General features: G+C 35.7%; 1 protein-coding gene across 10 annotated transcripts in view; it reads left to right on the top strand.

The window, feature by feature from the left end:
- Nucleotides 1-27,701, top strand: part of SNTG1 (syntrophin gamma 1) — an 878,369-nt gene that overhangs the window by 523,105 nt on the left and 327,563 nt on the right. For 9 of the 10 annotated variants that reach the window (XM_045398223.3, XM_065519199.2, XM_005563291.5 and 6 more), the window contains 3 exons: nt 8,523-8,580; nt 9,401-9,444; nt 9,533-9,574. In XM_045398223.3, the coding sequence (XP_045254158.2) occupies nt 8,523-8,580; nt 9,401-9,444; nt 9,533-9,574 (144 nt within the window). Of the gene's footprint in view, nt 1-8,522; nt 8,581-9,400; nt 9,445-9,532; nt 9,575-27,701 lie in introns of those variants that run through there. The other variant, XM_073999985.1, reaches the window with a different exon arrangement.

Consider the following 27,701-nt stretch of genomic DNA (forward strand, 5'->3'; position numbering starts at 1 on the left):
TGGGCAACATGATGTCTCTGTAGCTACCAGTGTCCACAAATCCTTGATGTCTGCTGCTCATGTGCAATATTGCTGTCTCTCTCAAGCCCTGTTTCCAGCCGGAGTACCTTGTAGGGTACAAGTTGATGGGAAAATAAAAGTTAGCCTTTACCTTCATTTTTCTTATTTACCTTATATAAGACATTGTTCAAACTTCTGGGACAAAAAACGTGCAGGTGGCTTGGAGGTTGAGGCAGTTCTATGTCCCACGAGCTTAATTCTAGGACTTTAACTCTTCCCTTGAAGCACTAATACCAGATACGATGTAGACCACATTGAGGAGAGTTCCCATCTCAAAACTTCCCGAAATCCCGAAGAAAGTATGTATTTAGTAGAAATGAAAGGAATATTGTAATAGCTTTACATTTTACAAATGTGATTTAAGTAAGTTTGAATCCTTTTTCTTTTCAAATTTTGTCTAGTTTTCTTCCTATTATTCCTTAATTTTCCTCTTTAATTTTTTGAAGTATATTCTTTGGAGTTTCTTACCAAATCTGAGCCTGTCCTTTACTTATCATTTCTTCAAATCATCTCCAAAAATGCTAGACACTCAATTTGAAAAAGACAGCCACCCAAAAAGAGTTCTGACATCAACTACATTGAGGTTTAAGGTAGGAATTACTGATTTATCTTCACGCACATATTTGTCCTTTAGGTTCCTAAACTCCCATCATTTTACAATAAGAATGTTTTACTACATTAATAGGTAAAGACCAAAATTACCTATTTCTCCATGTTAATTCTAAATAATAATAATAATAATAAAACAAAAGCAAAGCCAGAAATTACCTCTGAGCACAGTGTCCAGCTTTAGCTCATACTGCACATGGAGAAGCGGATGCCTTGACCAGAGAGGTGCCACACACAGGCTGACACTTTCACATCCCCATCTCCCAGTTTTGATGAACTATTTTTCTTCAGCTCCTAAAGTGAATAGAAATTCTTTTTAACCTCTGGGGAGAATGTCCCTTCCTGGATTGTGCTACTTTCTCTGCTTTCCCTGTCTCATTCTACAGTTATTCTTTCATTGCTGTTTAGCAAATCTAGGAGGATCAAATGAGTAACTGAGCCATAATGTAATGAGATGAAATTTGGAGGCATGACATACACATTTACGCCAGTCCCTCTGCTGTCTTTAAGTGAAGCAAACCCCTACTTTAGACCCTTGAAGGAGAGAGCAATGCTTCCTTCCTCTCTGATCAGAACCCTTCTAGGGTTTTGTGCACCACCCTTACTCGTACTCCCAGCCCTGCAGGCATCCTTGCTTATTCCAGCTGTTCTTTCTCTCAGGTTGCCTTTCAGAGGTGTCCTCACTCCTGCTGTAACTTTTGGTATTTTTTGACAGTGATTTAGATTTCTTCCTGCTTGTTATTATTTAATTTTCCGTGATTAAAACATCTCTCAGAAATCACACATTTGTATGCTTTTTATTTCTTTGTGTTAATTTGTCCATCATTTAAAAAAAAAATCAAGCTCTTCTATTTACTTTTTAAAAATGTTTCCACAAAAAGCCCTATCTGGGCTTCCCCCAAAGCTGAACAAAAGAACCACTAAACTTTCAACTCATAATCACATATTCTGTTGCCTGCTCTCAGTTAGAAACTGCTCCTTTGAAGTGGACAGATTCAGCAGGCTAGTGGCATCCTGCACATGACCTTGGGCCTGGCTGTTTTTCTCTGCTGTAGCACCATTTCTACCGGCATTTCATGGTTCTTCTCCCAGCCTCACCGATTCTTGTCTCCTTCCCTCTTAAGTGCCCATTCTCTGGTCTGGACCATTCAAAGACTTGGCATTTATATAAATAACTTTAATAGTTTCTTCAACTACATCTGCAGAAATCAACAAATTTCTGCATCGTAGGATTCAATATTATTGTATTTTGCCTTATTCTTCTTATCAGAATTACCATAGGGATAGTCAGGTTAAAGTCAGCCATCATCTTGCCCTTGTGAGGCTTTATTTATCTCTCATGTCTTTTAAAATCCAATACTATCTATCTGCACATTATTAAATTATACTTCTGACCATTGTCATTTTAAAAATTACCTCTGAGGGAAAGGAAGTTTTAAATGTTATTACTGTAAAAATATTTTATGCAGTATTTTCCAACAGACACAACTTTCTTATGCAAATATATAAATTATCTATGTCCATTAAATAAATGTATGCAATCAAATGTGATTTCTATTTGGAAGCTTTAACACTGCAGCAATCAAAAATATAATTATAATCATTATTACTCTTAATCATCTTCTCATTTATAAATAAATTGCTAATATTTATGCCCCACTTATTAAGTGCCAGATTCTGAGCTAAATACTTTATATTTAGTTTAACTTGCCTTTATTATCGAGCGAAGTAGATAACTATTGTTATACCTTCCACAAACAATGAGATCAAGTGTCAAGAGGTTAAGTAGTTCATCTATTGTTATAAGCAGTAGAGTTGGACCTCAGTCCCCCTAGAAGCTGATAACAAAGTCCTTACTCTTAATAACTATGCTTTGAACTATGAGACCTGGAATAAATTACCTCAAAACTCTCTACTCAGGGACACAAATCATGTTTCCTCTCTATGCTGTTCACTTTCTGGTTTATTTAAAACTGAAATAAGGCCAGGCATGGTGGCTCATGCCTAAAATCCCAGGACTCTGTGAGGCCGAGACGGGCAGATCATTTGAGGTCAGGAGTTCAAGACCTGCTTGACCAACATGGTGAAAACCTGTCTCTACTAAAAATAATTTTAAAAAATTATCCGGGCATGGTGGCACATGCCTGTAGTCCCAGCTACTTGGGAGGCTGAAGAAGGAGAATCACTAGAACCTGGGAGGCGGAGGTTGCAGTGAGCTGAGATCATGCCACTGCATTCCAGCCTTGGTGACATAGCGAGTCTCTGTCTCAAAAATAAATAAATAAAAAAACATAAAATAAAATAAAATAAAATAAAATTGAAATAAATGTGTCAAAATGACCAAGATCAAGTAAGCAATTTTGTAAGATAAAGGGTTGAGTACTAATTGTTTCAAATTTTCCAAATAAAATATATCTTTATACTAGTTGTAATAAATGTATTCCTTTTAACTTATTAGTGGTATCTGGGCAGAAATATTTAAATAACAACTGTTGCTATAAGTGCATGCACAAGCTTGCATACATTTTTCTGCATTTCGCATCCCCTGTTATTTTTACTCAAGTCCAATTTGCTTGTTTTCACTATAGACAAAATGGATATGCCCATTTCCATCAAAAAAGTAGATAACAGGGCCGGGCACGGGGTTCACACCTGTAATCCCAGCACTTTGGGAGGCTGAGGCGGGTGGATCACAAGGTCAAGAGATTAAGACCATCCTAGCCAACATGATGAAACCCCCATCTCTACTAAAAATACAAAAATTAGCCAGGCGTGGTGGCGCGTGCCTGTAGTCTCAGCTATTCTGGAGTCTGAGACAGGAGAATCGCTTGAACCTGGGAGGCAGAGGTTGCAGTGAGCCGAGATTGTGCCACGGCACTCCAGCCTGGGCAACAGAGTGAGACTCCATCTCAAAAAACAAAAAAAGGAGATAACAGGAAGACACTAAAGCTTAAATTGAGGATTATGAATTAGTCCCAAGAATTAGTTGAAACCACTGGTCAATTATTTCAAAGACCATTACTTTTTTGTATTAAATGGCTTTATTGAGGTATAATTCCAATACCATACAATTTATACATTTAAAGTGTACAATTAAATTGTTTTTAGTATATCCATAGATCTTTGCAACTATCACGACAGTCAATTTTAGAACATTCTATCAATTCCAGAAGAAATCTCATATTTATTCATCACACTTTTATTCCCTATCTCCCCTATTTCACCGCTGAGTAATGACCATTTCCCTATTTTAGACTTTCATATGAAGGTAATCATATAGCATGTGAAAAAGACAATTATTTTTTTCCCAAAATCAAACGAAGTATGTTGGCAGACAAAGATAGCATCCAGAAGGATGATGACTCTTGCCCATATTCCTCCAGGTGATATTCCTTTACTTGCCTCTTCTGTAACTGTCCATTGCAGCTCTTAACTCTAATTACTGTTATTCTCTGCTTACAAGTAGTCTCCTTTCTCTAAAAGGAAAAGTAATGGTTAGCTCTATGCATCTTCCCTGCACCCCATGCCCCATAATATGATTGACTGATTGGAGCAATAATAATATTGAATTGAAAAGATTACTTGGCAAGACTCCTGATGCTCTAAAAGCAGTCCAGGTTGTATTTGGTGATATTTCACAGTAACACTGGTAAAATCATTGTGTTGAGTCCTTCTCAAAATGCTTTAGATGGGATTTTATATCCTTCTTCCTACAGAGCTAGCTATAAAATCCACTATGTGTTGTAAAAAGAATACTACAAAGCTGAACGATGTATGTGTGAACATTACCTAGGCTGTGCTTTAGAACACTGCCTCCCTTTTCCTAATCTTGGATTTCTCCATAAACTAGAATAACAGTGCTCAGTTAATTCCAACATTCTCTAAACCATAGTCAGGAGCCACAGCCCCACCCAGGAGTGCCTTGGGGATAAGATGGTGATGAAAACCTTTTCCCGACCGCATGCCATTTATACTCCAGTAGGAAAGTAGACTTTGATCAAATTGTTACCAAAATAAATGTAAATCATAGGCATGATCCGGTGCTACATAACTGAATTATTTCAAGTAAGGAGACACTGAAGGAGGAGGCTTTAAGCCAGAATTTCAAAATGAACAGTTTCCAGGTTAGGAGGGAGGGAGGAGCATACCTGGCCAGACAACAGTGCATTCTCGTGTCCTTCAGGTTCAGGGCGATGGAGGTCCAGGAGCTGCACTGGAAGAGGGGCAGTTTAAAGATTCTCATTATTATTCAAGTGTCATGGAAGCCTTTCACCTGTTTTAAACAGGGCAAGCCACATAATTTGATTATTGACTGGAAAACCTTACATTTCCCCATTTAGGCCCTGCACGAAATCTAATTAACTATAGCAGCTGAGCTGCTCACATTTTTTTCAGTAATGAAGGCAATATGATTTTGAGTTCCAATTTTGTCTTCTGAGTTTTGTCTTACAATTTAGTAATTACTAAAGTCATTTTCAGAAAATAGTTTAAAAAGTATGTCAGGCTCCAAATGTCTAATTTAAAAGCAAAAAACAAACAAAAAAAAACAACAAAAAACAGTCCAGAGGCAGTGGCTTATGCCTATAATCCCAGCATTTTGGGAGGTCGAGGCAGGCAGATCACCCGAGGTCAGGGAGGGGTTCAAGACCAGCCTGGCCAACATGGTGAAATCCCTTCTCTACAAAAATACCAAAATTAGTGGGGCATGATGCTGGGTGCCTGTAATCCCAGCTACTCAGAAGGCTGAGGTGGGAGAATCACCTGAACTGGGAAGTGGAGGTTGCAATGAGTCAAGATCGTGCCATTGCACTCCAGCCTGTGAACAGAGTGAGACTCCCTCTCAAAAAAATAAAATAAAATAAAAACAGAATAACAAAACCCAAAAGCCATGTTTGGATTCAAACCACTCAAATTTTAGGATAAATTTTACATGTAAAAGAAAAATTATGGTAAAATAAATATTAGTTACATTTTGCATTACAAAGATAGTTATAATACTCTCCCCTTAACCTTGGGGGATACATTCCAAGAACCCAGTAGTTGCCCGGAACTGCAGACAGCATTGAATCCTATACTGCATATAATATATTTGCTTACATATGCATATTTGTGATAAAGTTTAATTTGAAAATTAGTATAGTAAAAGATGAACAGTAACTAATAATACAATGGAACAATTATAACAATACACTATAATAAAAGTTATGTGAATGTGCTTCCTTTCTCTCACAAAATACTGTATTGTACTGTACCCTAGATAACTGAAAGCACAGAAAGCGAAACACAAATAAGCAGGGGATTTCTGTACCAGTCTGGGTGTTGAAGAAAGAATGGGATTATTGAGCCAACCTGCAGAAAACCTCTATCTCAAAAGCCTTGTCTCTGGACACCAAGAATAGGTTTCCCAATGTCCCGCCATGGTAATTTGCATTAATAGTCTATGCATTAAAATAATTTGTGTTCAGTAGTAGAGTAAGAGAAAAGGGTGAAATGCAAAAACAGCTGAAGGAAAATAGTCTGATAACAGCCTCACTGATGAGACCAGCAAAAACATTGTTTTTCCCTGTCCCAGAATATCTGAATCACTATATCTGGATGATGGCTTCATCTTTTAATTTCACCTAAAAGTTCATCAGTTAATGACTCATTTGAGTTAACCAGCTTTTTCCTTCTAAGAAACGTAGATGCATCCTTAACATCCTTTCTAATTTCCAAGTATCTCTAGAGGCTATCAGTGACCTTACACTAGGCCTGGGAAAGCCTTAGACTTCATTAACTAATTCACTCATTCAATTCAACAAACATTTCAAAGAAAAACTAGACATTATTTCAGGCACTAGGTTTACATCAATGCATGAAACAAACTACCAATAACGTCTGTCCCCTGAAGAAATTTGCATTTTAGTTAGGAATGGGAAGGAGAAAGAAAACAGTAAGTGTGAGAAATGAATAAATAGCATGTTAGATACTGATAACTGTAATGGGACAAAATGGAGCATATAATAGGGGATTGGAAATTTGGAGTCCTAACTTATAAATATTAAGGATCTTTGAAGGGATTAGTCCTAATCTTGTTTACCACTTTAATGCTATGTGAGTTTCCTCATAAATCTTAATAGATGGACTATGTTAGCATAATAGCCATCCTTTATTCAGTGTTTACTGTGTGCAAATAAGCACGTAATTTCCACCACACTATCAGCCACAAATCACTATCTCTGCTCTAATCAGAGGCAGGGTCATCTTAGACACAGTCTGTGTTTGTTAGGGACACACAGACCAACCAGCAGAACAAGTGGGAGCCATTGTAACCTACACCAGTGTCTTCCCACATAGAGCTGAGGGGTGCAGTGCACAAATATTAGGTTGCTGTGAAACAGTGAGGAAAAGGGAATTGAGCAGTGCGCTTGAAATTCAGTGTGAGTAGGACAGTTTTCATTATCTTAATTATCATATTTCTTCTTAATATTCTGGAAGTGGAAAGGACTCTACTTGCCAAGAAAAAAAAATTAAATGTTCCTGCTTTTTAAAAAAACGATTGACTATTTTATATTTAAGAATACTGGCAATTCAGTGTTAAAAATGGACATGCAAGGGAAAAAAGAGTATCTCTTCCAAAATAATTTTATGTGCTTGGAAAACAGAAGGCTTAGGTGGTTTACATATTCTGAAGATAGAACAACTTCAATGGAATTCAGACTGTCTTTTCAACTAGCCTGTGTTACAAGTTCTATGCTTCTTTTCATGTGTGACATTTTATTCTTTTATGTACTGATTTCATTTTTCGACTACTGCTTTTAACTTTCTCAACACTGTAATAAAAAAAAAAACGGGATTTTTGTTCAGTTTTTAAGGATTCATTTTATTTTCCTTCACGTAAATTTAGCTTACTTGTCTTTCTTTTTTCATATCTCATTGGGTCAAATAAAAAATAGTACTATTGCAGGCCGGGTGCGGTGACTCACGTCTGTAATCCCAGCACTTTGGGAGGCTGAGGCGGATGGATCACAAGGTCAGGAGATCGAAACTATCCTGGCCAACATGGTGAAACCCCGTCTGTACTAAAAATACAAAAATTAGCTCGGTGTGGCACACCTATAGTCCCAGCTACTCGGGAGGCTGAGGCAGGAGAATGGTGTGAACTTGGGAGGCGAAGGTTGCATTGAACCAAGATCGCACCACTGCACTCCAGCCTGGGCGACAGAGCAAGTCTCCGTCTCAACAAACAAACAAACAAATAAATAAATAAACAAATAGTAGTACTTCAATATTCTTGGCAGTATGTTTTACTCTGTAAAATTTGTAGTATGTGCTTTCACACAAAGAGGAATTCAATACTAAGGAAGGAAATGCAGATGAATCCCTGGTTTTTCATGCATATGCACATTCTGATTTTGTTTATCCATTTGTTTGGGTAAAGTTCTCTCTGCTTCCTTGGCATCCCAAGGGGTCACTGCACCACCAAAAGCCCTTAGCTGCCAGCATAGAATAACTTAGCAGGATACCAGTAATATATAATTATCTGGTGTTTGGAATCCTAAGTAAGAATTTCTATTGGACAGCATTGTTACACATTGAAGAGAATACCTATCTAAATACATAATCAATATTTGTTGATAAATGAAAACTTTCAAAGCCAGTTGTTATTATTGGATGTCTCAGCAAAATTCTAAACAGGTAGATAATTTTTATGGGAGCACTATCTCCTTAGTGGAGAAATTCTACAAGTTTATTTAAATTCTAGCCGGTATCCACTTAACATTCCGTTCAGAACCTGTATCGTTTCTTAGCTACAAGCAGCATTTTTTTTTTTTTTAGATTAAAAAGTACAGTATATGATTTTCTCCTTTCAGGGAGGAGCAGAACATAACATTCCGGTTGTCGTTTCAAAAATCTCCAAGGAACAAAGAGGTAACGTGTTTAGAGAATTGTGTACCAGCCATTTCTTTAAGACATTGTTTTTGAAGTGTGACATGATATTTAAGAATCATAAATTATGATGTGATTGACTGGCTTCAGCTTCCCCACCTTCAGGCATTAGTGGCTGAGTTTGCTTCCTGGGTCCTTTCCCTTTATCCTCTTGTCGGGGAGGGCTTCTCTCACAGAAGGGGAACAAGGATGAAAGATAGGAACCCATGAAAGCAGGTATGAGTTAGGGACTGCACGGCTTTTCAGTTGTTTCATTAAACCAACAAAGATACAAAAGTAATGATAACAAGTCCCATTGAGTAAAGACAATTTAAAGTATCTGTTTTTCAGTTCTAATTTGCAATTTTACTCAGCTAACCATTCATAAGAAACTGTAGGAAAACTAATGGAGATATAAAGCAGATGTTGCAATAACTGAAATTAGTAAAACAATATAATGTTTAAAAATGAACTAGGAGCCAATTCCATAGATGACGGGTTAAATGTCTATGTCTTAAACTTTTTCACAGAGACCTAATAATCTTAAGTGCATTAGAAAATGTGGTCTCCTACCCTTAGAAAAGCGGCTCACTTTTAGCAACTGTTAGGTCTGCAATAGTAAAAGTAAATGTATCTGCATGTGCTTCAGTAATTAGACTGAATCATATTGTTTTGAATTTCCATTTTTTCTGGATCTTTTAAGATGCTAACCATATAAAACACTTAATTTTTATATTTGTAAATTTTATCTTTAATTAAAAGTCCTTTCATCTGAATAGCAAAAATAGTCAATATGTTATCAACTGTGCTTTTTCATTCACAGCGGAACTTTCGGGACTACTCTTTATTGGAGATGCAATTCTACAGGTATACATTTTATCATTATATTTGTGGTCAAAACATTAACTCAGTTTACAATATGCCATAGGAAACTATGCTTTTCTTTTCATTGCAGATAAATGGCATTAATGTGAGAAAATGTAGACATGAAGAAGTGGTGAGTTTACTTTTTCCTAATGTTATAATTTTCCCCATGTGCAAATAAGAATTTAGTGCATTGCTGAAGATTGTCATTTCATTCATTAGGCAGATATGACATTTATCCAGTTTGATATCAGATTTTCAAATGTTCTCTTGTTTTTTTTTTTTAATTAGAAATAGATTAATGAGTCCTATCAAGGATGAAATGTGTTTTGAAGTTCTTACTTAAAGATGAACATTTTCTATGTTTTTCCAGTTTTTCTATCTACCCCTACCAGTCAATGTCCACTAAATACACCATTAGGTGAAATGTATCTCTAAATCTCTGTAAGTGTTTAAAAGCTTATAAACAATTCATTTATGCCTGTAGAATGTCAGACAGTACAGGCATCCCTCTCTATTTATGGGATTTCACATTGGCAGATTCAACCAACCATCTGTAGAAAATACTTGAGGAAGAATAATAAGAAATAACAATCAATAATAAAAATAATTCAAAACAATATAACAACTATTACATAGCATTTGCATTATATTAGATATTACAGGTTATCTAAAGATGATTTTAGGCATACAGGAGGATATGCATAGTTTGTATGCAAATATTACAACTTGTTATATAAGGGACTTGAGCATCCATGGGTGTTGGTATCCTCTGGGGTCCTTCCTGGAACCAATCCCCCACAGATAGATTACCTAGGAACAAATGGAAGGACATATAAAGACTGCAAGTGTGTATTGTCTGTGTGTGTGAGTGTGTGTGTTTGTGTGTGTGTGTGTGTGTGTGTGTGTGTGTGTGTGTGTGTGTGAGAGAGAGAGAGAGAGAGAGAGAGAGAGAGAAGAGAGAGAGAGAACCTTAACCTCAAGGCAGACAGGTTTAACACTAGACAGAGTAGTCATCCAGTTTTATGGCGGTGTTTTCTTAGATTTGTGAATGTGCAGATTCCCAAGCCCTGGAATTACATATTCTAATTTAACAAGTTTGGGTGGGCCCAGGGATGTGGATTTTAGCAACCGGCTTAAGTGGTTCCATTATAGGTGGCTTCTAAATTCAACTTTCAGAGAAGCTGAAAGGTTAAGGAACTTCTGTTGGGGGTGGTGAAATGACATTAAAAAAATACAGAAAGGAACAAGACTGTGATAGGCATTCTGGGACATGTCTGTCTTGGTTGATTAAATATCATTCTAAAACCTCACTGATTTCTGTATCAGCTCCTATGGGAAACAGTAGAGGAGAAATTGTATTTAAAAGTTTATACTCAAAGGCCAAAGAAAATAAGGAATACTGTAGCCCTTTTGCTTGTCACAGCTCTAGTTTATTTGGGTTTTGAATAGACTGCTCCTCTGTTAAAAGCTATTTAGAGAAAACTATGTTGATACATTTCAAATCTCAGAGAGGCAACCTCAAGTGTCTGTGAAAAGCCACGGCTGCACAAGAACTGATATGAAGGAGGGTTTTTAATTAGGAACATTTGGCATAAATAATCAAGATTTTTTAGTATTTGTCACTTGTCTTTGTCTTCTTAAAATCTTATTTGAGCCATGCTCTTGCCACTCTGTTCTCAACTTTATGTAAAATATACATATTTCAAGTCCCAAGTTTCCTACAAATATGTGCAAAGAGAACTAATATTTTAGAACAAATTTGTAAACAAGTGAGAAACCAGCACAGCACAGAGCCTTCTATTTTGCAGATTCCTATGTAAATTTTAAATATAGTCACATAAGCCAAGCTGCTTGTAACTTGACTCTTCTTTCAAAAGCACAAAGTGATTTTAAACTCATTACCCAGGGAGTAAAAACAAGTGCATTCTCTTTTAAAACCACATGCTGTTAGATGGAATGCAATTTGCCCTTCAGAGGCAGGCAGCATGCTTAGACAAACTGAGATGGAGCTTTGATTAAACAGATTAGTGCGGCATGAAAGATTAGAACGCGCTAATAATTCCACTTCTGAATGGTGCTCATTTTGTTATAAAGGAAAGAAATTTGGGATTGTATTGCAAATTATATGTGGTCCTTCACAAAAAATTTTATTTTTTTCTGAGAAGCTTAACTCTACCAGCTTTGAAATATGAGTACTAATATTTTCATTTATATCTAATAATTGACTTTCCAACAGCTATTAGATGCTTTGTCCTCACTGCTTATTAGCTAAGCCAATAGACTTACACCTCAGCAGAACAGAGATATTAATTAAATGTTTAATAATAAACCTACAAGGGCAGAAAAAGTTATAACAAGCTCAGAGAATGTAGGTGGTTTTCAGTTAGCATGCTGATATACCACATTTCTTATTCCAAATAGCATGCTGATATGCCACATTCCTTGTAAAACACCAAATTCAGAAACAAATTGGGCAGGTATGGAAGCATGTTGTTTGTGCATATGTAACTTTTATTTTATACACCTACGCTATTCCTTGATGTTAGAAATTGTGCATTCAGCCTATGATCGGCTTTACCGTCAAACAGGCTTCAACAGTGTAAATGTTTTGTGTTGGAGTTATTAGGTTTGATTTATATAGAAGGGGGATTTTACATTGTCCAGGTAGTGGCCAGTACCTGGTGCTGTGAGCAGTGGGTGCTCAGTAGATTTGTGGATGGGATTCTGTAACCAAATGCCTAGAATTAGATCACGGAAGCATTTACATCTACTGTATATATTTCTCATGGGACCAGTATGGGAGTATAATAAGTGAATTCCTGGCTTCATTCACATCACCCACTGCATTCTTGCTGGAAGATTGTTAAGGAAGAGAATCTCACAGTTTCCTCATGACAGGAAACTAGAACCAGTGCCCAGCACTGCTTGGCATGCAGCATAGTGCATACATAGGGCTTCAATGCTCAGAAACAACTCTGCAAATCGTAGCTCAACCACTTATGAACATTGTAATTTAAGGTCAACAGAATGAACTAGCCTTTTCTATCTCTCTATTATGTATTCAAAAAAATGAACAATTAATAAATGTTGTGGGAATGAATGAGAATACTATATGTGAAACTCCAAGCATATACCTGGCAATTAAGTGGTCATACATTATTTTGATACCACCAAATGCCACCGCTCACATGCTGCTGCTCATCTCCCTATTCCCCCTCCATGGGCACTGCTGTGTCAAGGTGGGACAGGGTCTGCTTAGGACCCATGATGGGTCCTGGGGGGTCACACACAGACAGAGTCAATGCTGCTGCTCAGCATCCCATGCTTCCTTCAACAATTCCAGTGAGGAGTTGACATCGTAAAGAGTGGCAAGGCAAGACTGGCAGGACTGTGTGAAAAATGGGGATTCCTTGTTCATCCTAGCAGTGTGTCTTTTTATTTTCCATGTGAACATGTTTTGGAGCTTATGAGTTGTGCCTCCAAGACACCAAAACCCATCAAGGAAAGCGATCTATTGCCACTGCAGATGTTAACATTGATGCTACTCTCTTTGCCACTGAACCCTAAACACAGTAAGCTGATGGCCATCTCTATATCTTGTCATCTGTATTTTTCTTTTGCTTAACAAGTAAACTGATCACATATCAAGAATTATTTGGGCTAGGTGTGGTGGCTCATGCCTATAATCCCAGCACTTTGGGAGGCTGAGGTGGGTGGATCATGAGGTCAGGAGTTCAAGACCACCCTGGCCAACATGGTGAAACCCCATCTCTACGAAAAATACAAAAAAATTAGCTGGGCGTGGTGACATGCACATGTAACTCCAGCTAATCAGGAGGCTGAGGCAGGAGAATTGCTTGAACCCAGGAGGCGGAGGTTGCAGTGAGCTGAGGTCATGTCACTGCACTCTAGCCTGGGTGACAGAGCAAGACTCCATCTGAAAAAAATCAAACAAAACAAAATTAAACAACAACAACAACAAAAAAATGAATTGTGTGAGTGGCTGGGTGGCTGGACGCAGTGGCTCACGCCTGTAATCCCAGCACCTTGGGAGGCCCAGGAGAGCAGATCACTTGAGACCAAAGATTCCAGACCAGCCTGGCCAACATGGTGAAACCCTGTCTCTACTAAAAATACAAAAATTAGTCAGACGTGGTGGTGCACGCCTGTGATCCCAACTACTCAGGAGGTTGAGGCAGCAGATTTGCTTGAACCCAGGAGGCAGAAGTTGCAGTGAACTGAGATTGTGCCACTACACTCCAGCCTCTCAGACAGAGCTAAAAAAAAAAAAGTACTTACCTGAGTGCCATCTATGTGAAAACTCTAACACTGAATACTTTTTGAGGCTGAGTACTTTGTGTGATAAGAAAGAATATATAAATAACTCTATATCACTGTAACCTTATTGGTATGTGGGCATCATTTCTTTTGATTTTAATAATTGAGTATACAAAAAATTTAAGAAAACTATTAGAAAGGGGCAATATGAAAACAATGTTTATTTACAATGGTCTCTAACATATAACAATGGTGATCTTCCTCTCTTCACCAGAAATAATAGGAAATAAGATTTAACTATAGCAGAAAAGTATTCATTGAGTAAAAAGCATCCTGGTTCTAACAAGATAATCCATTCGCATAACTGAAATTTCCATCTAACGAGACTTTTGAAAGAGTAAATCATCATTAGGCAAAGCAAGATGGATGCATAGCTGATTCCAGAGGTTGCCTTTTAAAGTAGCATTTCCGCTTTCAGACTTGAGATTTATGGGTTTCAACAAAAGTATGTTCATTTGCTTTTTGTTTCTATGATTTTCATGAATAGAATTTATTAGGTAATTTGAATTGCAAAAATTAACACCTAATTCTGAAGTCATGACTTTGAACTAAACTCTAAAAAAATTCATAATTCTAAAAGAATAGAATGAGTAACTAAAACTATGTAATTTAAAATGACACCTTCATACAATGAAAACAAATGCTGATAAAACCTAATGCAAAAATCCTGGTTAATAGCATTTTGCTTGTTATGATATATGCCTAACTTAATTTAAAATTTCCATTGGAGTAAGAACATATTCTTTTTTACTTTAATCAGACAAAAACAATACAAGAGTTATAACAAATCATCTCGGAAAAGGTATAAATTTATGTATTGCAACAATCTGGGAGGTTTTATGTGTCACCAAGGAACAAATTTAGGATGTGAGTTGAGCACAAAGATCATTTTAGATTAAAATATCATGAGGTACAAGTCATGTTTTACCTAACTGCTGACTATTACATTGTTTACAATCTGAAAATAGGTTTTGAGCTCTAAGTGATTAATACTTCCTTAAGAATTCTAACCGTACTGGATAATTTTTCTCTGAATTAACTTCCACCAAGGAAAGCCATATACAATGTAATTTAACTTTTAATGTTTCTCAGTGCTCTGGGAAATGTTTAGTGCAACCACAAAAAGGCCAGAAATACTGTCTACACTATGCCTGCTTTTGAAAAGAAATAAAATATCCTTGCCTTATTTTCATACTTAGCTTTGCATTAATACTTTTAGGGATGTCTTTTTTGCTAGACCCACCTGTCCGTCCCCTGTATAAGTTATGCATCCAGACAGCACAGGTGACATTTTAATGACATACATGCTTATACTGACCGCTGATTGTTATCAAATCTTTATTTGTGGTCTATTTTTTGAGTGAAATTGAACATCTTAGAGAACTGAAAGACCTGATTTTGCAAAGTTCCATCTAGTCCATCCCTTCAGCTGTAACAAAATACTTGCAACTGGATAGCTTATAACTAATAGAGGCTTTTTTTTCCCCCTCACAGTCATGGAGACTGGGAGGTCCAAGATTAATTCACCAGCAGGCTTGGAGTCCACTGAGGGCTGCTCTCTGCTTTAAAGATGGTATCTTTTTGCAGCCTCCTCTGGAAGAGATGAAAGCTGGGTGGGTCCTCACACAGCAGAAAATATTTGAAGGGCCAAGCAACTCTCTGAAGATCCTTTATGAGAACATTAGTTCTGTGCATGAGAGTGGAACCTTCATGATTTAATAACTTCCCAAAAGACTCTACCACTTGCTCTACCACTGTGGGGGTCAAGTTTCAATATAAAATTTGGAGGGACACAAATGTTCAAACCTTAGCACGTTCTATTAATGAGACAAAACCAGGCCTGAAAAACCAACTACTTATTAAAGCCCCAGCCAATTTCCTTGTAGAGGAGTCTAAAAACAGGATACACCCCAGCAGGCACACCTAAACCAGGTCAAATTGGGAAGAGAAAGCTGGCAGGGCAGGCATGGGTGTGCCTGCAATCCCTTCACACATTCCGCAGGGATCTTCTCAGACACTCTCCTGTCTGAGGGATTAGAATGAGGAATGTATGTTATACAAATTCTATAATTTTCACATAGCTGACATTTTATTTTAAAATAATCAGCTCATCAAACTGAAAGCCAAGAAGAAACCATATGACAATGGAGGTTTTAACGCAAGGTAAAAGTTTTGTCACACTTTTCCACTCTGTGATGTTGATAAAGGGCCTCATTCTCTCTCTCCCTCGTTTCTCTCATCTGAAGGATTAAGAGTTTGAAGTAGATTATTGCTTAGGTCTTTTTCAGGTAAAATGTTCAATTCTTTCATTGTCAAATAACACAAACATTTGTTAAAGCCTACAGAGCTGCAGCACACAAAGAGAAACCTCTAATGGGGATACCTATGGGCCTCCCTGGATGACAACGCATCTACACTGGCTCAGCAATGGTCACAAATGCACCATGCTGATGCAAGATATTAATAATAGGGGAACTCTTTGTATTCCTGACTCTCCAAATTCTCTATCAAAAGACAATTTTAAGGCCTTCCCAAGGAGCAAATGTACAATTTTAAGCAAATGAATACAGAGATGTGAGATTAGGCAAAATGTTTTTACTTCTCTCCCCTTTTGAAATACTTTCTATATGATAATGAATAACTCTTTAAATGTAAAAATCGTAAAGATAAAAGAGGAGGAGAATAGAAGACAAGGGGAAAGGGTTGTTGGCAATATTATTTAAGAATAGAGAGCAGATAGATGGAGCGGGGTGGGGGGACCTAAAGGGCCAAGGGGCTATAGTCAAAGTCACCATTCAGCAAACATCCCCGCTGCAGGCTTCAGACAGGAATCGTGGATGGGAGTGTGGAAAGGAAGGATTGAAGAGGTGTAGTCAAGAACAGGCAATCGAATTAGAGTTCAAGAGGCTCTGAGTATTCAGCCCCAGGCACTGCCGTAAGTACAGTGAGATGTCCATTATGGGCAGTAAGTGCTCTGTGTTTGTCCTTCCTTCAGCTCTCAGAATATTGGCAGCCGGTTTCACCACTCAGAGAAGAGGTGAGAAGATTCTTTTTTAGTGAAATTGATCTAACAAATAATCCACAAATAACACATTTGGACTCTCCTGGTGCAAACAGAGTTCACCCTAAACCTCACAGTGGAACCCAGTCGATAAACCATGAGTCCTGTACCCAACGCTGTCAATTTGCTTTTCAGTGTCTCACTCTGAAATATTTTGTGATACCAAAGGATCATTAAGATTTGAAGAAAATCAACCACATCAAAGGCAGAGGCTAAAACAGGAAAAAAAAATTGAGGAAACAGACAAAGCAAGGTTTATTTAGCAAAAGGATTTTATATTGTAATATTTTCAGACAGATGGTGAAAATTAATTTGTAAATGAATTAACGCTACCATTATATATAAAAGGAACATGCAGAAAAAGAAGAACTCTTGGATATTAACACTTTGATATCCATCTTTAAAAATTAGATTACAAAAATGTTGGGAAACATATCAAAATGGAATAAAGTAGCAAACAAGAAGGTAATATGGCAGATAAAGAATATGAGAGACAGCACATTCAATAATTTTGACATTGAACCAATGGAATTCAGAAATAAAATATTACATGAAATAAAAGGAGCATCCATTATCAAAAGAATAATACAAGAAAAATATCCAGACTTCTTGTATATGTTTTCCAGGAGAAACACAATACCAATTAAAAGAAAATGAAATAAAAGCATTTTACATGTCTATACTTGCCATGAAGTAGCATCAAATTTTGATATTACTCTGCATTTTCCTAATGACTAAAAATATTGAACATCTTTTCTTATGTTTGTTATATATGCCTATATCACCTTTAATTTAAATTTAAATTTTTCTTTAATTTAAAGAAGAAAATTTAAATTTAAATTTTTCTTTAATTTAAAGAAGAAAATTTAATTTTAAATTTTTCTTTAATTTAAACAAGAAGGGTTCACTTCTTACTGATTTCTAAGAGTTTGTTTACATAATCTGGCTACAAGTCAGATACACAATTCGCAAATATTTTTTCCTCGTCTGTGGCTTAATCTCTTCAATTACTTAATGGTGCTTTTTGAAGCTCAAAGGTTTTGCCTGTTATGAAGTCTACTTTATCAATATTTTAATTTTGTCAGTTGTGCTTTTGGTGTCTTACTTAATAAATCTTTTCCTAATCTAAGGCCATACAGACTTACTGTCATTTCTTATTCTAATGTTTTTATAGTTTTAACTCTTATGTCTAGGATCAATTTTGAGTTAATTTTTGTATATGGTAAGGTAAGGTGTCCCATTTATTGAGAAGACTATTCTTTCCTATTATATTGCCTTGACACTTCTGTTGAAAATGAATTGCCCTAAATGTTAGAGTTTATTTCCATATTCTTAATGCTGTTTCATTAACTTATTCACATATACCAGTATTACATTCTTGATTCTTGTAAATTTGTACTATGTTTTGAAATTAAATGTTGGTAAGCCATCAAACTTTGTTCTCTTTAAATCTGATTGTTAAGCAAACTGTTTATATTCGAATGGTTTTGGTTTTTATTTTTATTTTTTCATTCGAGCATTTTATTTGACTCATGATAAGAGAGGAGGTAATTAAAATAAAATATTGAAATATATATTTATTTTGAATTTTCATGTATTTTTCTCCAAATGAAATACACGCATTTTATGCATAATGATATATATGTTTTTCTTTTTCAACTTTTATTTTAGATTGTGGAGGTACATGTGCAGGTTTATTACCTGGGTATACTGCATGTTGCTGAGGTTTGGGGTATGAAAGATCCGTTGCTCAGGTAGTGAGCATATTATTCAACAATTAGTTGTTCAGACCTTGTGCCACTCCTTCCCTCCTGCCTCAGTGTCTACTGCTGCCATCTTTGTGTCCATGAATACCCGATGTTTAGCTCCCACTTATAAAAGAACATGTGGTATTTGGTTTTCTGTTCCTGTATTATTTCACTTAGGATAATAGCTTCCAGCTTTATCCATGTTGCTACACAGACGTGATTTATTTCTTTTTTACTGCCATATAACATGTCATGGTGTATATGTACCACATTTTCTTTAATCCTCCATTGATGGGTACTTAGGTTGATTCCATGACTCTGCTACTGTGAGTGGTGCTGCAATGAACATGTGAACACGTGTGCCTTTTCTGTAAAATGATTCGTTTTATTTTGGATATATACCCGGTAATGGGGATGCTGAGCCAAATGGTAGTTCTATTTAAAACTTTTTGGGAAACCTATAAACTGCTTTCCACAGTGGCTGAACTAAATTACATTCCCACCAACAGTGTATAAGCATTCCCTTTTCTCTGCAGCCTTTATTAACAGACATTCTGAATGGTGTGAGATGGTATCTCATGTCGTTTTAATTCACATTTCTTTGATGATTAGTGATGATGAGCATTTTTAAATATGTTTGTTTGCTGATTCTCCATCCTCTTTTGAGAAGTGTCTGTTCATGTCTTTTGACCATTTTTTAATAGGGCTATTTGTTTTTTGCTTGTTCTATTGTTCCAGTTCTTTAAAGACTCTGGATATCAGTCTTCTGTTGGATGCATAGTTTGTGAATATTTTATCCCATTCTGTAGGTTGTATGTATACTCTTTTGATGTTTTCTTTTGCTGTGCAGAAGCTGTTTAGTTTAATTAGGTCTCACTGTCAATTTTTGTTTTCATTGTAATTATTTTTGAGGACTTGGTCATAAATTCTTTCACAAAGCTGATGTCCAAAATGGTGTTTTCTAGGTTTTCTTCTAGGATACTTAAGAGTTCGATGTCATGCATTTAATTCTTGGATACATCTTGAGTTAATTTTTGTATATAGTGAAAGGTAGGGGTCCCGTTTCTTTCTTCTGCATATGGCTAGCCAGCTATTCCAGCACCATTTATTGAATAAGGAGTCCTTTCTTAAAGATAGTACCAAGAATTCTAACGTACTCATCACACATATTTCCCTAATACTAATATCTTTTGATATTATGAAATTACTGTTAATATATTGCTACCAAGAAAAGCTTGCACTTTATTCAGATTTCATTAGTTTTTACCTAATGGCTTTTTTTTCTTCTTATGGGATCCCATCAGAATACACATTGCATTTAGTAGTCATGTCTCTTCAGGGTTCTTGCTTTTGATTTTTTGATGACTTTGAAAGTTTTAAGTAGTACTGGCCAGGTTGTTTTGTAGAATGTCATTCAGCTGAGATTTTTCTGGAGTGTTTGTTTGTGTGTGTGTATTTGTATGTGTGTATTTGTGTGTGTGTGTGTGTGTGTGTGTGTGACCATACTGGGTTTATGTGGTTTTCCCGAGGAAGACCACAGAGTGAAATTGCCATTCTTATCACATCATACTAAGAGAAAACTACCAGCATGACTTATTACCATAGATAATAACATTGATTACCTGTCTGAGATAGAGGTTTACAGAATTCTTCATTGTAAATATATTTTTTTTTTCTGTCCAGGCTATGTTTTCAAGAAGTATGTCGCTATGCACAATGCCAATTATGCAGTTGAAAATTGTGCTTTACTGCGTGAGGGCAGGCTATCTACATAAATTATTTAGAATTCTGTTAACATAGATTTATCTATTTTTCTCAATTTATTATTTGATCATTTATTAAATCACTGTGGATGCACATAGATTTATTTTATACTTTGGGATATAATCCAATACTATCTTATATATTTTACTGGTCAAATGGTTCCAGTTTTGGGTATTGGGAGCTCTTTCTGTAGACTTCAGTGTCACTTTTAAATACCCTAATATAGTAGGGTTTTTTTTGTTTGTTTGTTAGTTTTGTTTTGTTCTTTGCAGCTCCTCAGCTTCTAGCACTAACGTACTTTTCAGGCTGATCTTGCATATTTCCTGCCAGTCTAAGAATCAGATATTTCCCCTAGAAGTTCTGCTTGCCTTTAATAGAGAATGGTACCAGAAGTCAAAATCTGGGTTCTAGGTGTGCAAAGTAGTGGCGCTTCCTAGGCCTTCTCAGCTAGGAAGGAAACGTGTGTATACATGCCTCTTCATATACACATAGAGGCATACCTTGGTGATACCATGGGTTTAGTTCTAGATACTGCAATAAAAGACCACATATTCGGTACATTGTACTCTGATCCAATGATGGGTGTACCAAAATCTCAGAAATCATCACCAAATAACTTACTCATGTAACCAAAAGCCAGCTGTACCTCCAAAACTATTGAAGCCAAAATAAAAAATAAAAAGATAAAAAAGAGAATATCGCACTAAAGTGAGTCTTGTAAATTTTGGTTTATGAAAATATCTATATGGAAGTGCATATACAACTTATATTTAAAATATACTATAGTCTCTTATGCATGCAATAGGATTATTTCTTAAAAATGTGCATACCTTAATTAAAATACTTAATTGCTAAAGAAACTAACAATTATCTTAGCTCTCAGTAAGTCATAATATTTTTGCTGGGATAGAGTTTTGCCTCAATGTTGATGACTGCTGACTGATTGGAGTAGTGGTTACTGAAGGCTGGGGTGGCTGGGGCAATTTCTTAAACTAAAACAACAATGAAATTTGCCACATCTATTGGCTCTTCCTTTCATTAAAAAAATTTCTGTAATGTGATGCTGTTTAATAGCCTTTTGAACTTCTTTCAATATTGTAGTCAATTTTCTCAAACCGTGCTATTGCTTTATCAACTACATTTATGTAATATTCTAAATTCTTTGTTGTCATTTCAAGAATGTTCACAGCATCTTCATCAGGAAGAGTTTCCTTTCAATAAGCCACTTTCTTTACTCTTCCACACAAATCAGCTCCTCATGTATTCATGTGTTTTCATGACATGGCAGCAACTCAGTTGCGTCTTCAGGTTCTACTTTTTTTTTTTTTTTTTTTTTGAGACGAAGCCTCACTCTGTCACCAGGCTGGAGTGCAATGGCATGATCTTGGCTCACTGTAACCACCGCCTCCCAGGTTCAAGCAATTCTCCTGCCTCAGACTCCAAAGAAGCTGGGACTACAGGTGCGCACCACTATGTCCAGCAAAATTTCGTATTTTTAGTAGAGATGGGGTTTCTCCATGTTGACCAGGCTGGTCTTGAACTCCTAACCTTGTGATCCACCCACCTTGGCTTCCCAAAGTGCTGGGATTATAGGCATGAGCCACGTCCAGCCCAGGTTCTACTTCTAATTCCAATTCTCTTGCTATTTCCACTGTTTGTTGTTGTTTCCTACACTGAAAACTTGAAGCCCTCAAGGTCCTCCATGGTGGTTAGAATAAACTTTTTCCAAATTCCTGTTAATGTTGATATTTTGGCCTCTCCCGTAAAAGAGAAATGTTTTTTTTAATGGCATCTGGAGTGTGAATTCTGTCCAGGTTTGCAATCGACCTGGCCCAGATCCCTCATAGGAATCACTATTTTTGGAGCTATCACCTTGTGAAATGTATTTCCTAAATAACAAAACTCAAAAGTTGAAATTACTCCTTGATCCATGGGCTTCAGAATGGATATTGTGTTAGGAAGCATGGAACAACATTAATCTTATTTTACATCTCCATTAGGGCTCTTGGGTGACCAGGTGCATTGTCAATGAGCAGTAACCTTTTGAATGGAATCTTTTTTTCTAAGCAGTATGTCTCAACAGTGAGCTTAAAATATTTAGCAAACTATGCTGTAAACAGATGTCCTGTCATCCAGGCTTTGTTATTCTATTCCTAGAGTACAGGTGGAGTAGATTTAGTTTAATTCTTAAGGTCACTAGCATTTTCAAAATGGTACATAGACACTGGCTTCAACTTAAAGTCACCAGCTGCATTAGCCCCTAATAATAGAGCCAGTCAGTTCTTTGAAGCATTGAAAACAGACATTGACTTCTCCTCTCTAGCTATGAAATTTCTAGAAGGCAACCAGCAGAAGGTTATTTTGTCTACAGTGAAAATTTGCTGTTTGGTGTAGCCACCTTCATCATTTATCTTTACTAGATTTCTTAATAACTTCCTGCAACTTCCCTATCAGCACTTACTGCTTCACCTGGCATTTTTATGTCATGGCGATGCCTTCTTTCCTTAAACCACATGAACCAACCTCTGCTAGTTTCCAAATTTTCTTCTGCCATGTTCTCATTTCTTTCACGTTTCATAGCATTGAAGAGCGTTACGGCCTTACTCTGGATTAGGCTTTGGATTAAGGGGATGTTGTGACTGGTTAGATCTATCCAGACAACTGAAACTTCTTCCATATCAGCAGTAAGCCTGTCTCACTTTCTTACCACTTGCATCTTCACTTGAGTAGCACTTCTAATTTCCTTCAATAATTTTTCTTTTAAATTTACAACCTGGCTAACTGCTTGTGCAATAGGCCTACCTTTTGCCCTATTTTGCCTTTCACTATGCCTTCCTCACTAAGTTTAATAAGTTCTAAGTTTTGATTTAAAGTGAGAGGTGTGTGAATTTTCCTTTCACTTGAACACTTATAGGCCAGGACAGGGTTATTACTTGGTTTAATTTCAGTAGTGTCTCAGGGTATAGAAAGGCCTGCAGACAGGGAGAGAACTGGGGAAATGAACAGATAGAACACACACAACATTTCTCAATTAAGTTTGCTGCCTTGTGCATGTATGGTTTGTGGCACCCTATAAATAATTATAATAGCAACATCTAAGATCAGTGATCATCGAAAGGCTGAAGCAGGAGGATCACTTGGACTGGGAGGTGGAGATTACAGTGAGCTGAGATCACACCACTACACTCTAGCCTGGGTGACACAGTGGAATTCTGTCTTTAAAAATAAACCAACAAACAAACAAAACCCAACAAACAAAAAACACTGATCACAGGTCATCATGTCAGATACAATAATATCTGTTAAAATCATAACTGTTAAATAATATCTGAAAAAATACCTGTTTTTCAAGTAGTTTCACTAACTGAAAAAGTCAAAGTATTGTAAAAATTACCGAACTGCAACCCAAAGACACAAAATGAGCACATGCTGTTGGAAAAAAAATGCTCTGATAGACTTTCTCCACACAGGCTTGTTACAAACCATCAGTATATGAAATATGCAATATCTGCAGAGGTCAGTTAAGTCAAGCACAAGGAAACAAGGTGTGCTTGTGTCTATTCATACACATTGTTATATGTAGCTATTATTAGCTACTCCTGACTTTATACTGCTGTTTCTAACTCAATCCTTATCACATGAAACTCCACAGCCTCCTCCCCTTGCTCATCTCATTCTAACACATGGTTATATTATCTGTTATTCATTTATTTAATTGTTCAAATCTGGAATATATGTACAGCAGTATCAGAATAACCCATTCCACAGTGGGAAACAATTTCATCAGGTAGAGTAGAAGAATTATGCTCAGTCCCTTTCCCCTTTGACTTACAGATCTTAAGTGAAGTTGCTTCAAACATTTGTAATACAGTAAGATTCTGTTGTCACATTCTGCATTTTGTCATATCTCTCAACCTACTAAGTTGTTTTTATTTTAAGATTTTCACACACGAAAGTTAACTCTTTGATTGTAAATTCAATGTGTTTTGACACCTGCACAGTATCATGTTTGAAGCCACCATGGCCTTCAGGAAGCTGTAGATCATTTCACTGTTTCTTTAGTTTTTCCTTTAACAGAATGCCAAGTAATTAAAATTGTAGAAAATCTAGCCTTTTTAGATTGGCTTTTTTCACTTAGCAAGGTGCATTTAAGATTTATGACTTTGTTCCTGGCTTGAAAGTTCTTTTCTTTTTGTTACTGAAGAATATCCCATTATATGGATGCATTATAATTTGTTTATTCATGCACCTATTGAAGGGCATCACACTTGCTTCTACTATTTGTCAATTATTATATAAAGTGCTATAACATTTTCATGCAGGTTTCTGTGTAGACGTATTTTTAGAAACCAATTTGCTCAGAAGGCAATTGCTGAATTATATGGAGAGACTATCTTTAGCTTTGTAAGAAACTGCCAAACTGTCTTCCAAAGTGGCTATACCATTTTGTGTATATCCCTGTAGTAAATGAAAGTTCCTGTTACCCTGCATGCATGCCAACATTGTCATGCATTGACATAAAAACTAATTGTCAAGCTCAAGGTTATTTTACACTCTACGTTCTTTTAGAATTTTTATAGTATTGCATTTTAAATTTAGGTCTATTATTAATTTTGAGTTCATTTTTGTGAAAGGGGTAACACATATCTAACTTAATTTTTATTTTTTTGTGTGTGTGTATGACTTTCTAATAGTTTCAGCACATTTATCAAAATCTTACCAATTTCCCATTGAATTGCCATTGCTTCTTTGTTGATCAGTTGATTATATTTATGTGGAGCTATTTCTGGTCTCCTCGTTCTCTTCCATTGATCATGTGTATTATTTTGCCAACACCATGCTGCCTTAATTATTGTAGCTTAATTGTAAGTCTTGAAATTGGGAAACATGAGCCTTTTAACTTTTTCTTTCCCAATATTCTGTTGCAATTTAAAGTCTTTTGCTGTTTTATATAAATTTTAAAATCACTTCAAAATATCTACAAAATAACTTTTTGGATTTTGATGGGAATTTCATTAAATTCATTGATCAGTTTGAGAAAATCAGCATCTAAGCAATGTTGAGTCCTCAAATCCATGAACATGGAACATCTATTGATTTATATTGTCTTTGCTCTATCAGCAGAGCTTTGTAGTTTTCCACATATAATTCTGTAGATATATTGTTAAATTTGGATGCAGGTACATCAATTATTTGGTGTTATTATAAACAGTATTGTTTTTCTAACTTCAAATTTAAATTGTTTATTGTTGGTAAGTAGAAAGCAATAACACAATGTATATTGAATGTCTATCCCTAGCAAGGTAGAAACCTTGCTATACTTCTTTGTTAGTTCTAAGAGTTTTTGTGTTTTGTTTTGGTTTTGTTTCTGGTAGACTTTTTTGATATGGTGGGTTTGTTTGGATTGCAAACTTTGATTCATACATGCTTAACTGGAATAAATCTCATTAGGTGTGGTATATAAATCTTTTTATACATTATTCCGTTTGATTTGCTAATATTTTGTTCACAATCATTGTAGCTATATTCATAAGAAATATTGCTCTTATTTTTTTTTCTGTAACACTTTTAAAAACTTTTCCGAGTGTTGGGTTAATTATGTTACCACAGAATGAGTTACAAACTGTTACCTCTCCTTCTGTGTTCTAGACAAAATAGTGGAGGATTAATATTATTTCTTCATTAAATATGTGATAGAATTTACTAAGGCTACTCTCTAGATTTGGTACTTTCTTTTTGTAATGTTATTATTTATTCACTAAATATATTTAATAAATATAGACTATTTTGTAATATCTGTTTATTCTTGTGGAAATTTACCCAGATCATGTAAATTATCAAATCTGTGGGCACAGAGTTGTTCACAGTGTTCCTATATTAGCCTTTTGGTATCCGTGGGATCAATAAGTATGATCTCTCATTTCTGACACTGGTAGTTTGTATCTTTCTCTCTTTATTTCTTGGTGAGTTTCCTAGGAATTTCTCATTTTCTTTATCTTTTCAAAAAACAAGCATTAAGTTTTATTATTTTTCCCTGTTGTTTTGTGTGTCTGCTTTCCATTTCATTGTTTTCCTCTGTAATTTTTGTTATTTGCTTTCTTTTTGCTTTAGACTTTGATTGCTGCTTTTTCTAATTTTGTATTGTGAGCGCTTAGATCATTGATTTTAACCTTCTTTACTAATACACGCATTCAATGGTATAAATTTACCTTTAAGTACTTCTTTTCCTGAATGTCACAAATATTGGTAAGATGTATTTTTACTTTTATTGAGTTCAAAATATTTTTAAATTCTCTTCAGACTTATTAATGGCTCACATGCTGTGTAGAAGGGTACTGATTAACCTCCAAACATCTGGGGACTTTTGAGGTCTCTTTATTTTACTGATTTTTGTTTTAAATTATTCATTATCTGGGAACATATTTGTACAATAAATTTTTTTTTTTCAAAAATTTAAGTTAAAATTTTTTTCTGGCATAGAATATAATCTGCTTTTATAAAATTTCCTTATAAGCTTGAAAAAAGTATATGTTTTGCTACTTGTAAATGGTATATTCTATAAAAGTCTATTATAACAATAGTACTGTTCAGTCCAACTATATTTTTAACCAACTGCTACCTGCTTGAACTATCAGTTTTTGAAAAAAGTGCCATTGTAAGCTATAATTATAATATATGTATATTTTTCTTTTTGGTTCTATCAGTGTTTTTGCCACATATATAGTAACATGCTGTTGTTAGACTGTTTAATATGGCTATGTCTTCTTTGAGATTCTACTGCTTTATCTTACTTAATTTCTCACTTAATCGTTATTTAATTCCTCTCCTTAGCTTTGGTAACTCTCCTTGCTCTAAGTCCTCTTTGTCCATAATTAATATATTTCCTCCGGCTACCTTTATTAATGCTAGCAAAGTATATTTTTCTCCATCCCTTTACCTTAAGCCTATAGGAGTCTTCATTTAAAATGGGTTTCTTGTAGAAATTAGAGTTGGTTCTTTTATAGTCCCTAGATAATCTGTCTTTTGGTTGCTATATTTATACCATTCAAATATAAAGTTATTATTGATAAAACTGAATTAATATCCACCATGTTTGTAACTTTTATCTATTTATTACATTGGTTCTTTTTTCTGTCCCCTCCCTCACTCTTTTTTTACTTCCATGGTTTATATTAAGCATTTGATTAAGCCCATTACATCCTTAAGCCCATTACTTCCATGGTTTATATTAAGCATTTGATTAAGCATAATATCAATTATGCTATTGAAAACAATTAGTGTTTGTTTTAGTTTCCATTGTGTGTTTTAAACAATCTGTATGCATTTTCAGATAGCACTGTGCTGCT

This window comes from Macaca fascicularis, chromosome 8 (genome assembly GCF_037993035.2).
Source record: "Macaca fascicularis isolate 582-1 chromosome 8, T2T-MFA8v1.1".
NCBI classification, from domain to species: domain Eukaryota; kingdom Metazoa; phylum Chordata; class Mammalia; order Primates; family Cercopithecidae; genus Macaca; species Macaca fascicularis.